This window comes from Cupressus sempervirens, unplaced genomic scaffold (genome assembly GCF_028749045.1).
Source record: "Cupressus sempervirens isolate cs-2001-9-10 unplaced genomic scaffold, ASM2874904v1 CseChr00s100002_03, whole genome shotgun sequence".
Lineage (NCBI taxonomy): Eukaryota > Viridiplantae > Streptophyta > Pinopsida > Cupressales > Cupressaceae > Cupressus > Cupressus sempervirens.
In genome coordinates, this window is record NW_028322207.1 from 4,171,927 (window position 1) to 4,185,548 (window position 13,622).

At 37.4% G+C, this 13,622-nt stretch overlaps 1 protein-coding gene across 1 annotated transcript in view; it reads right to left on the reverse strand.

Moving 5' to 3' along the window:
* LOC149527837 (guanylyl cyclase 1) overlaps positions 1-13,622 on the reverse strand; it is a 247,302-nt gene that overhangs the window by 182,581 nt on the left and 51,099 nt on the right. Inside the window, exon 4 of the mRNA XM_089812105.1 lies at positions 10,576-10,687. Coding sequence (XP_089668231.1) covers positions 10,576-10,687 — 112 coding nt within the window. The remainder of the gene's footprint in view (positions 1-10,575; positions 10,688-13,622) is intronic.

Consider the following 13,622-nt stretch of genomic DNA (forward strand, 5'->3'; position numbering starts at 1 on the left):
TGGCAAGTCGCTATTTTATAAATATAAAAGGGGGAAAAGGATCAAAAGTGAAAAGAGAAAAAACCGAACCAAGTTATTATAAAGAGACGGAATCACAAAACATTACCCAAAACATCACTCGGAGTGACAAAGAAGAAATTGGGAAAGATAGAAAAGACACACAGGAAATTGCAGAGATAGTCATATGGACGGCTAGGACTAAAGAAAGAGTGGTCGTACAAACAGTCGTACGAGGAGGAAAGGTCGTCGTACAAGAGGGAAGGATATGGAAACACATCCGTACAAGAACAATTCACCAAGACAGGTTTGTACTAATACACGTTCGTACGAGAGGCAAGGCAGAGTACGACACCAAAACACGTCCGTACGGAAGCAAGGCAAGGTATGGCATCAGCAAATTTTACCTAATCATGGCACCATACAACAAAACCAAGTAACGTCCTTACGGCTCTTATCCACATCCATACAGAATCCATTCAAGCTCGTACGACAATTACTCACATCCATACGGCATCAAGGTCAAAGTTTCATATGGCAAGGGGGCATAAGAGGTAATCCCGTACGGCAAGAAGAGACACCGTAAGGCAAGGACTATAGATAGAGGTAAGGCAACCTACAAGAGTACAGCAGACAGGAGTATGAGCATTCCTAGTACTTGTGAAATCTATACGGAATCCAAGACAACCTGTAGAAGTTGATTCCAAGAACTATTGCAGGACGGTTGGTACAGGTGGCATATACAGCCAATTGTAGATTTGGGAATTATCACAGAGACACACAATGGTGAAACTCAATATTGGAAATTTGAGCAAGGGAAACATTATCAACTCCAAAAAGAAGAAATTTGTCGTATTGCAAGCAAAGGAGGTAAGGAAGATGACAAAAAGTAAAAGGAAATTGGTACTAAAAATCACCATTACAGCCGAGAATATTACACTTGAAAGTGTGATGGGAAGCGAGTGCAGGACTTGGTGTGAAAAAACAAAGGTAGACCATCTCCTAAAGAAAGTGTTATGTACAGCAAAGGTAGATAAAATCGTTTTCATGCCAATTTTTGAATTAGAAGAGTTTGAGTCTATCCTACAGAGTTTAATAACAAGGTATGAGAATCAGGTCATAAATTTGTAATACAGCATTTCCAGCAACAAGTGACAATTTCTTATGCAGTAAGGTTTTCGGAATTCCTAACAGAGGGCAAGAATTGGAAAAAATTTCTATGACAGTAGCAGACATGAAAAAATGGCTGAAATTAATGTGCCCAAAAAAAGACCTTACAAGTATGGAATGGGAAGGAATCCTCAAGAACAATCAGGGTCTGAAGAAAATTTTTATAGCAAATGTTGAATGGAGCTGCGTGATAGATTTGGTTAAAAGCAAGCTCACTGTGGGCATCCGCACTTCTGACATTGCCCTATGGATGTTACCTACAGTGGATGGATTGTACAATGGGCAGATATATAACTAGGCTAAATTCCTTTGCGATTGACTTCGAGAATTTATGGAGTTGAAAGATAAAGCCTTTTATATGCCTCATCATTTGGTGGCTTTGTTCTTAGAGGCAATGCGCACACAGGTGAGCAGCGACCACCGGGGAACATTAGTACCAGCTAGTAGAGAAGAACCATATAAACCAACTATGACCTACTAACTCCCTCTGGATACCTTGGATGAAGGATCTCATAATGGAGGTGAGCCCAAGAAAAAAAAAATAGAAACAAATAGGAATGACCGAAGAAGCGGAAGAGGAAGAGGAAGATGATGATGAAAGTTAAGAAGGAAAAGGCAGCGATACGGATTCATCCTCCTCCAACTCACAAGAGGCGAAGATCCGTCTGAATCATCTCCAAGGGACTCTGCAGGCAATAATGTTTTTACCACCTACGTAGGGACCAATTCCAGTCGGGGTAGCAGAACCTCCAGAACTTTACCAGAAACCACCTAATGATCTCAACAAAATTAAGGCAGCAGGTACCTCGAAGCCAAATCAAGCAGGAGTCACAGAAGGAACAAGTGGAGGTGGCAAGCAACAAATGGGGGCTTCCAGAGTATTAGTTTCGAAGATGGCGCCACTTATCTTTCTGGAACAGCCCTCTCGTACTAAGACTTCCAGCCGGGGTAGCAGAACCTCCAGAACTTTACCAGAAACCACCTAATGATCCCAACAAAATTAAGGCAGCAGGTACCTCCAAGCCAAATCAAGCAGGAGTCACAGAAGGAACAAGTGGAGGTGGCAAGCAACAAATGGGGGCTTCCAGAGTATTAGTTCCGAAGATGGCGCCACTTATCTTTCTGGAACAGCCCTCTCGTACTAAAGTCATAGATTTGAGGTGCCAAACAAAATGTGCTCATAAAGCAAGGGTACAAACACCCAGTGGTCCAGAAGTAGTCCCTCCAACTGCTCTTGTGGTACAGCTAGTAGGAGGAGAGAAAAAAAACTCGGAAAATTGACACCCAAGGTAGCATGACGACACTAGCTAGTACGAATTGGGCCATGACAAATACGGTCCTAGAGGAAGCAAACAAGTTACTCGAAGAGGAAGGCATGGTGTCTTCACCCCTAGCGAAAGCTACTGAAGAACAAATTGAGATACAAAGTGAGTGCGGAGAACCACCAGACACAACATCTTTTGCAACCAAGGCTAAACTATTCCTCACTAAGCTTCATGCCATGGAGCATTCTACTTGGAGGATCGTACAGTAGGCTAGGGCTTAGAATCTAGAGGCCATCATCACCACAGCAGAGACATTGGCAACCTTTATACAGACTAACTGCCACACAGATTGGGAACTACTAGAACAAGGTGGTTATTCAGAGGAAGACATGGCTACCACATGGACGAGCAGTTCTATCATTTACATGGGACAAGACCAATCGCCTCTCCTAAAAGCATTGACAGCAATGGAGGTTGCTTTTCGGGGAACCTTTTTGAAACTTTAAAAGGAGAAAAAACTAGCTAAAGTTTGGGGGCTAGAAAGAAAGAGTCTTCAACAGTAGTGGGCAGCAGAGAAGGTTGCTATGCAGGTAGCTTGGTACAAAGAAAAAGCTGAAATGGAGGGCAAGATTGCCACAGCAAAAGCTAAAAAGATGGACACACTATGGGTATTACAGGGCATTCGAACAAAGCAGAAGACAGCAAAGCGAGCCTTGCAATGACTAAGGAGAACTCCGAGCATAGAGATGTCCTCCCATCCTTCTTGAAGTTAAAGTTGTTTTTGTTTCATGTTCTAAAGTCGTCTAGAAGAGGACTTCTTTTTTGGGGGGGGATAGATGTCGGAATAAAATAACTATTATGTTTAGTGCTTGTTAAAGCTAGTCGGGTTGGGTAGTTAGGTGGTGAGGAAATGCGTCGATTGGTTTCCAACTAATCGACCCTTCTATAAATGTCTAGAACATTGGTAATTTACTCATAATGGTTTTTTGGTATTAATAAAGAAAATATCTCCTTGCCTACTGGTATTATAGTATTGGTACATTCTGTGTTTTACTTTATATGTATCTCAATTGCGTTATTCTGTACGATTAGCATATCTCTATATCTGTGAACTTGAGTGATATTCCCACTCTACATCGTATAGGAAATAAAGATTTCCTAAGCAACGGATAATTTCAATGATTACATTTGGTGTTGCAAGTGGGCACTTTTGAGTATTCACATGCACAAGCAAGTAATTTACCTAAGGAAAAAAATACAAGGCTAGGATTAACTCATGATAAATAATAAGAAGCCACAAGCCCAGTTAGCCCATGATTTTGAAGCTGATATAAGAGCAGAATACTTGACATTTACAAAGAGTATAAAGAACTTCCTACCCGAATTCAGAATGTTTTATCATTCAATGATTACATGGATTTTCATCTAGAGCAGCAAAATAAGACTGAAATGGCAAAAAGAATGTATTTTGAACTAGTTAAAGATCTCCTTGTAGAAGACTAACGCAAAGGTGTTTATGAAGAATTTCCGGCAAACCAAAATCATCAAACAAAGGGTCTTGAAAAAGTAGAGCAGTCAACCCCCATTGATTTGCAGCCTTCTAGTGATCACGCAGAAGAGGTGATATAGGGTACAAGTTTCTATGTTGGTGATTTGGAGATTAGTTTTGACAAGCGGGTGGATGAGGTCAGTTACACACAAGGTAATAGCAAGTTGGGGTCTTTGTGTGATGAACCCTATATTTCCTACGCCCATGACAGGAATTCAAAGGAACAATCCAACATAACCTGCAAGACGATGAACCACTTTAACAGGACAATAATGACATGCATACCTTAAAGAATCAATTGAAAGTTAGTAATGACATAGTTGTGGCATCGTTGGTTCGTTATGACAGCACTCACAAGATGGTGGAAGATCTCTACAGAAAGGTTCAAAAGGGAGTGGAAGTAGATTGGCTTGTTTCTGATTAGCAAGTGATCAAAATAGCTCTTGAAACTATGAAAATCAGATTATTTATATTTGTTTTCCGACGGGGATAACATTCTTTAGGTTGCTGAAATATATGTTGATCAGTTGAAAAAGGAAAGGAATGGGATTATGGAACTCAATAGGGAGCTTAAATCTACTCAAGAGGCTTTGAATGAAACTCAGTTTTCTCTTCAAAAAGCAAAAAATTAGATCAGGGTCACGAATCACTCTCAGGAACATGAGGGTAAGGTGAAGCAAGAGTTTTTCAAAGAAGTCGTCATTGAGCTTGATAACATTCAATAAACTTATGACTTGGACAGTTGTCCTAAAAGATCAAGGTCACGAATCACTATCAAGAACATGAGGGTAAGGTGAGGCAAGAGTTTTTCAAAGAAGTTGTCATTGAGCTTGATAGCATTCAGCAAACTTATGACTTGGACAATTGTCCTAAAAAACCAAGTACCAAAGTTTCAGATCACATTCAGCTTATTGACAACCCTGTGTTTGAAGTAGATGCTGATTGGATTTCCAATAATCCCCTTTTTGTGTTAAATGAGGACTCTCCTTTTGATTATCATTCTGATTTCAGAATATGGAATCTTGGTACGATTCCTAGTAATGAATATGGCTCGCAGGATGGCAGTGGTGAAATGACTACGGTTGATCATCATTGGATCAGTTATAGTAAGGTCTTCGATTTCACACCATACAACAGTTGGTTGGATTGCATACGTCAGCCTTTGGATAGTTTTTGGTGTAGTATTGATGGGAGTTATGTTTCAATCTCAAGGAACGGGTTTTCATCAACTTCAATCTTATATATAGTACACATGTACCTGGAGGTTCTCCAGTTTGATGATGACAGTATGGTATTTGATGCACCTAGGGTGTTACTCAGTTTATGAGCGGCTTATTTATTACATCATTTATTTAAGTCAGGTTGTCATCATCTACTAGGTTATGCATAGTTCACTGATACATTTCTATCTTATCATATCGACTGGCTATGACAACAGGGTTTGGGATCCAGGTGATGATCATATGCATTTATGGCTTGTTGAGGACCTTGTTATAATTCTATTCAGTTTGAGGTTGGATACAATGATGATCAGAGTTGTACAGCTTACAGGTGCAGCGTTACTTCATAAAGTTATATGGGATCCAAGGATCTGGGTGCCGGATGGATTGCAAAGTGACACATTGCTTCGCAGGATGGTTGGATTTGCTTTTAGATTAGGCTACAGGGCTACATGCAGACTCATATAGGATCCTGGCACTGATTGCTTGAGGACAAGCAATTTTAAAGAGGGGAGATTTGTAATGTGCCCTTTTTGAGACATTAGAAATATTGAAGTCTTATTATATATAATGTTAAAATTGACTATGAGAGTGTAGACACAAATTATTAAAAGGTCACTTTAATGTTATAAAAAGGGCAAAATGTCAAGAAGGAATAAGACGAAAAGCCAGAGGGAATTTAAAGAGTCACAAGGGAATAGGACGAAAGCCAGAGGGGGAGTCGAAGAGTCTGAGTTTGTGTATTAAAAAGGGAAAGAGGCTCATTCCTGGGCATGCCTGATTTATGATTCAGTTCAATTTTCTCTCTTCTGAGAGTTTTTCAAAAAGCTTCAGCTTTTCGCTAGTAAGAGGACGTAGCCCCTCGTGCTGGTAGACAGTGGGCACAAACCCATTGTCCTTGGAGACGTCACATCAGATATCTCGCTTGTGCTTATAGGTTCTTTTCTTAAGTTTTCCAATCTGATTGTTCAGCTGTATTTAGGATTGGATGTTGATTATTGTATTGCTATTGTATAATGCAATAACATGTTTGAAGGAATGTAATGTGAGTTTACTGGTTTAATTCTATTCGTATGTAATTTACTTTCATATGCTGGCATTTCGAATATTATTTTGAGAAAGAATGACTTAGTATCTATTGGAGATTTTGCTGGTTTTGTTGAATTTTTGTAATACATCTGCAATGTTTAGTTCTGAATATATTGTAAAAATAGAAATCTACTAAATATCCGGTTTGTGATATTTCATCATGTCATAACAACAGTAGCACAGAATTTAATTAGCAAAGACACAGCATAGCTAGAGTGTAGATATTTTAAGAGTTATTATTGTAATTGGGAAAAAGGGGAGGAACTGAATAATGCAAAAGAATGAAGACTATATTTATAAGAACACCAAAACAAGTGAATAACCTGTGTGAATCATGAGCAATTGATGGCTCATGTTTTTACATGATAATTGATGGATAGAGACCCAATTTCATTGTGCAGTTATTGAGGTTTATCTATTCCTATTCTACATCCACTCAATGCTATTTATTAGGATGACACTGCACATTTGCCCAATCAGCTGATGTTGTACAGGTAAAATAAGTGAGCTCAAATGACAAGGTTAGCTAGAAGATAGAAAAAATCTTTTGTTGATCTGAAAAATCAGAAATTTCAGTGCAGTTGTTTTGATTATGTCATAACAACAGTAGCACAGAGTTTAATTAGCAAAGAAACAGCATGGCACAAAAGAATGAAGTCTATATTTATAAGAAAACCAAAAACAAGTGAATAACCAGTTTTTTTAAGGGGCAGATTCTAAAATGGCAGATTCTAAAATGAGATATTTTGAATCCGGAACCCCTAAAATTTGAATGTATGATCATTACAAATTTAATTATGTCTATTAAAATGGTGTTTCCATATCATGTCAAATTATTTGATTATTAACCAAAATTCAACAGCACGGAATCAATTCAATCTTCATCAACCCATATTTAACAAGTAATTATTCACAAGAACTCATATCTCATGAGTACTAGGTTCACAAGAACCCATATTTCATGAGCATGAATTTTCAACTTCACACTCATTACAGCTAGGTGATGGTCATGATGCACTTCAGGTGCATGAATGGTCCACTTAGCTCTCATTACAACTAGGTGATGTTAATTGGCATAAATAATTTAGACTTTCTAGGAGGTGACCAGTCATAATACAAGTCCAGCTCATGCCTGATGTAGTTTTCCCCAGAATCAAGCCCACATAGATTTTTACTCCATTTTAAAAATCTTCTACAAGTGTCAGGAATTATAACCCATTCAATATAGATCTCTCTATGTCAATCACTTCATATATGTGGTGTTTTCCGCAATGAAGCATAACTTATTGGTATTCAAATCTGTAGTTTCAATCAATGCTTATCAGCCCACATTTCATGAGCAATTGTTCACACCAACCAATCTCTTAAGCCTTCCCAGTGCTGGACCTGATGGAGCCCAAATTTTAAATGCTCCATTTGTGGACACTTTCCTATTTTTTACACAATTTATGTCATGTCAATTGATCATTTACATTTCTATAGTTTTAGGCTTCTCAAAGTATCACAAGTGGTTGAATTTATGCAAGCAAGAACATGTCGTTAATAGGTTCAAATGATGCTGATAACTGGCCAGATTAAGTTGACTCAACATGAAAAGTTTAATGCTCTCAAATTAATCCATTAGAAGCCTGTTCACTCAATACCTTGGCATCATAAAAAGGACTTCTTTGCCATAATTTCACTGGATGCTAATAACAGGGCAATACTTATTCACTATCTAAGCAGCAAACTCAGAACCCTTTTAAAATGTTGCACATTCAGGTTTACAATCTTGTAAAGCAACAGTCTGTGAAAAAGCTTGTTACAGTTCTGCATGAGGTTTTGTCAATAGCCCTCCATCCTAAAGGAAATTATTTGGTTTCAATGGTTCAGTGTGTTAATTCAAATTGCACCTTCTCACAGCAATGACCTGGAGTGTTCACAAAGAGACCATAGACATATAAGAATGGTCAAGGGCAGTTGTAGCCAAATACAATAATATCATGGATATCAACTCAGATATTTGATGTAGCAGCAAACAGGGACAAAATGATTTTAACAATTAAGGCATCCTCTAATGACTCCTTTAAATGAAACCTGGAACTTGAAAACATATATGAAGTTGGATGTATTGAAAGACATGTTTCAGTAGTTACAATAACTAGTCAAACATACCACCAAATATGCAACGATGAATGTTACTAATAAAAACGACAAAAGAATAATCTTCAGCGATTATAGGATCTACGATACTGAGGGTAAGAAATGACCAGAATCTTCAAAAGAGAAATATTGGCATATAAGGGCTTCATCATCATGAAAAAATACATAGTTCAATTAGTGATATGTTGACCACCCTTTACATTCATGGCAATGAAGATACCGCTCTGTATGGAGACCAAGTCTCTCAGGCCCGATAAAAGATATGTGAAAGTTGCCAAGGAACAACCACGGTGAAATAAAGATGGAGTCGATGAATAGAACCCTTCTATGTGTGTAAGTTCTAAAGAAAGAGCTGCCAAGTGTAGACATGGGGATACTAAAACTAATGTGCAACTCTATCCACAACACAAGGACTATATTGGCAGTTGATATGGAGCCGAATCGAAGGTTGAATGAAACATATCTCACACAGCAAGATATTTGCGGGCATCGACTACATCCTTGTCGCATGATTATGAGCATGGTTATACTTTCACTAAAATATCTTCAAATTTAGGAAACCACATTTAACATCCAAGCCCGACATAAGTCAATTATCAGTGATACTTTGGAAATTAAAATTTTCAATGGTTGTATTATTAACAATCAACTATAAAGTGGTGCTAAAATATAAAAATAAAGATGCCTAATCAATGTTATAAAGTTTGTAAGGAATGCGATTAATATTGATAGCGTTTAAAATCATGGACAGGATTTTTTCATTTTTTCAAGAGAGATGACTTTCTAGTTTGAAAAGTCACATCCCCTATCTCAGAAGTATATAAATGAGGGGTATTTTATTTGAAAACAACACATTCAATATAAAACATTCAACAATCATACAAAAATTGTATGGAGGAATAAGGAGTTCAAATATTACTTTGTAATATATTCTAATATTATATCTCAATGATTTATAAAAGCTTGTAGTTTTTTAATTATTTAAATGCCATCGAGAATTAAATTACAATCGATTGGTCCTTTATAATCATTTTTTAAATTCTGTAAGCAATTTATGTCGGATAAGTGGATGAGGTCATCTATGGCATTTTAAACTCGATCATCACAGATATTGTGAAATATTTAATTGTTTCCAAATTTGTGTCCAGTCTGTCTCCTCGACCTTAGGAGTTAAAGCGCAATCTGGACTAGTTTAGAATTGCGTATATATATTTGGTCCATTGCATCTTGATAATTAAGTTGTTTATAGTTTATGTGCATAGAACATTATAAAGTTGTGCATTATAATCTTCATTATAGTTGAATTTGTTGCCCGAATACGCTATAGCACTGGTCTTTTTATCATTGAAGTAATGGATTTATATTTGAAGTCAAAAAAGTCTATAACTTCCTTCTTACAAACCTCAAATACATTGTTAAAACACTTATACAAAACATTCATTTTAAACTATCACATAACTCCATATTAATCGAGTTCAAAGGCCTTGCCAACCGGAGAACTCCAACGCTTAAATTCGCTAAAGAAAAGCCTTGAACCAAACAGTTAGCGCTTGAGGTGAAGGTCTACCCGCTTGGGTGTAGCGGAGCCTAAAGTGCAGGGGAATCAAGGTGATTCTCATTCGTTGGCTAGAACTGATTCCGAAATCCTGTTGGAGAATTGGCAAGCTCTTGGATTTCCAATCTACGGTTTTGGGAACCAACAGGACCCATCAATGTACTTCTCCAGCTCTAGTGCAGTTAACCATGGAGTTGCCTCATAGTCGTGCCCAATTAGTTTGCTACTCTGTTTAGTCAAAGGTTATTTATGATTAGGATGCTCTGATTTAGGTTGTCTGGCACATTTATGATACTATCAGGCTTCCCTCCAGTAGTTGTATATGCAACAATTGCTTCTTTTGAAATGAAAGCCTTCCTGAGACAGAAAAACAAAACCAAACAAGAGGCATTTTTTTCAAAAAGCAATGGGAACTACCAAAATAAATTAAGCATTAGTTTATTTATTACATTATCAGTAAGAAATTAAGCATTAGTCAAAATGGTAAATTCACAGAAATACTTGTCTTATTAAGGCTGATACTCAGATTCCTCCTTTTTGGCAAAATTTACTCGAACTTTTCATTACAAGAGTGCCATCTCAACTGACCTTATAAAATGTCTCCAATGCAAAATTTGGGTTTGCTCCAATAGTAACAGTGAGAAAGGCAACATCTATAGAAAATCTGCGTAGTAAATGTGCCAGGTCAACAGTCCAAATGCTGCAGATACAAATACCCATATTATATACGACAAAGAAAACAAGTCTACATGGGAAATATAGTAAGAATTTTTAAATCATGATGAAACATTTAGTTCCAAATATGCATGCATCACCTCTGAATGAAGGTAACAATCAAGCAAAAACATGTCTTTGTAGAAGAAAATGATTACTTGAAATTAGTATAGCAATAGGTAAATAGAACTTTTCTAGAAAGTTAAAAATTTACTGAAATTTATTTATTTTGTTAAATTAATAAAAAAATTGACACACTAGAGAGAAATAAACAGTTAACGAAATTACAGATTTGACACATAGCTACAATAGACAAGATGTATTCAACTCGTATCCAATCAAATAAGGCAATAGATATATAATAAGATGTTTAAATAAAATTTGAATTCTAGCAGCCATGCAATTAAAGCCCTTCAGGATGAGACAATTGTGGAATTTGCAGCAACACCGGGTCATTAACATTCAGTCCAAGCTTCTAAACTAAAAAGTAGAAAATAAGGCTAATTAATGAGACATTGCTCTCACATGATTTTGCAATAAATTGATTGCTTCTCTTGTGTTTGTCATTGTCCCAGCATATTAAAGAAGATGTGAGAGCTGCAAACCTATGATTGGATGTAATATCCCAAGTTAATTTAACATCAAGATTATTGGATTTAGCCCATTTACCATATTTCCGGTGAGCTAAGGTAAATAGAAGGAAATATTTTATTCAATACTCATTTGGTCCTATCTGAATTTGTTTTTTTTATGGGAATTTGGACCATTCAAAATTTTAAAAAATTATGCAAATTTTGAATTGGTATTCATATGGGAGTCATTAGAGAGTATAGTTTTTAGAATCCTGACAATTCTGTTGAGTTGTACAAGATTACAGGGGCCACTTGGCATCAGGAGTTGGTGGGAACATGCAAATACATATTTTGTTCTCACTCCAACTGTGGCGTGGGCTTTCTTGGGAAGCCAAATTGGTGCTGATTTTCTATATAGTTTTTGCTGCTAGTTTATCTCTTCTTTCAAATTGTATGAGCACTAATGTTCTGCAATATCTCATTTAGATGAAAACCCAAAGACAATTTCAGCTTGTAAAGGAAACCCCACGAGTCATGAGGGTCAAAGGATGAAACCCATTTGATCTGAAGGACATTCTCAATAGCAGTTTCAGCTACTTCTAACGTGTTTTGCATTTGCAAGAGTGAATTTCAACTCATTGTGGAGTTTTGTGGTGGATTGTTGTGTATTTGGAGAGAATACCAGCGCTAACTTGCAGTTCTTCTTTAAGTCACACCATTTCCCAGAAGTATTGTTCAAAAAGTGTTGTTTCTAACAGTTTGGTATGGTGTTGCCATGTGTTTCTTGTATGTTCTGCATGTTGTTGTTTGGGTTTTTATGTTCAAATCAATATCCCAGATCTAATTTCTTATTGTTTGTATCAAAAAATAAAGTAAAATATTTTTGGTAGTTTCTAGCTCATTTTGGCTTACTGTTCCTCACAGTCTGCAAATTTCCAATTTAGTTCCCGTGATTTGTAGCCAAGTTTTTTTTGTGAAATCAATCTCAAAAGTTTAATAATTAAATACAATCAACGTGGAAAATTAGTAATTTAGGAAGCTTCTAATAAGTTTTGGAAGTTTTATGATACAAACTAGCCACCTAGTTACCATAATTTTCTGGGTAGTTTATGCAATGAATTTATGAGTTTTCTTTTATTGGAAATTAACTTTTGTTCAGGGCATTACAGTGGATCTCCTACCGAGAAGGCTGTTTTGGTTTCAGATTTTGCTGATCAAAAGGCAAACAGTTGTAATGCATATTGCAGCTGGCATCCATTTCTTTGAGTCACTAAACATGTAGTAGCAACCAGTGTGGAAAAAACAGATGACCCAATCTACCTTCATCTCTGTCATGAAAAGCTAGCAATCAGTTCAGCCTCTAAAAAGGTAATTATCTATTAGGGCTGTGAGAGACAAATTTATGGTAATAAGGAGAAGCTTGTTTACCGTACAGGGTAAAAGGATACTTATCGCATGTAGTATAGTAAGATATAACACAGAACAGATACTTTATTCATATACAAAATATGCACTCCAATGCTTACAATATGATTATGACGATGCCTCAATAGTCCCTTCCGAACAGTGTACATATACCTTCCCGAAGGGGTGACTCAACCGTGATGCACCCTTTCGGATACAATTCTACCCATCAACTAAAATATAGAATTTACCGACAACATCATCCCCCCCCCCCCCCCCAAAAAAGTAAAGTCGTCTCCAAACGACAAAATAGAGACAACCCTTACAAGAAAACTCAAATTACAACCAAAACAATTAATTACATCAATATTTAAACACTAAGAAAAGGGATGCATCCCTAGTGTAGTAGACGTCTATGCTCTAAGCTCGTTCAGCTCTGCCCATAGCTTATACACTTGCTCCTTCTGTATTTCCAATTCTGCTTCAGCCTCCATCTGAAGCTCCAAAGCTGATTGCATCATTTCAGCAATCTCTCCAAGCTCTCTCTCTTTCTCTTCTACTACCCTGCTCCTTCTCTATTGCTAACTATTTTTTCTCTGCTACCACCTTCTGTAGTTGATGCTATGGGGCTATCAATGCTGCCCTCTCGGATTCCCAAGCTGCCCTCTCCGTGGCTAGCCTAGTGGCTAACTCCTCCCGAACCCTCTCCGCTACTACCTGGTCTGCCTGGCTCCTCCGAAGGGTGTAATACACACCCCTATATATCTCGTTTATCCCCCGAGTCCAAGCCTCTACTCGGCTCTCCATACCTAGACCTCTCATAGTGGCCCAATCCTGGCGCATCTCTGCAGTCTCAAATCTCAGCCACCAAGCGTCCTACTCTCATGAAGGATCTCACACTCTACAACTCCTTTACTATTGAGTCCAAGGCCTGTATCTTTGCTG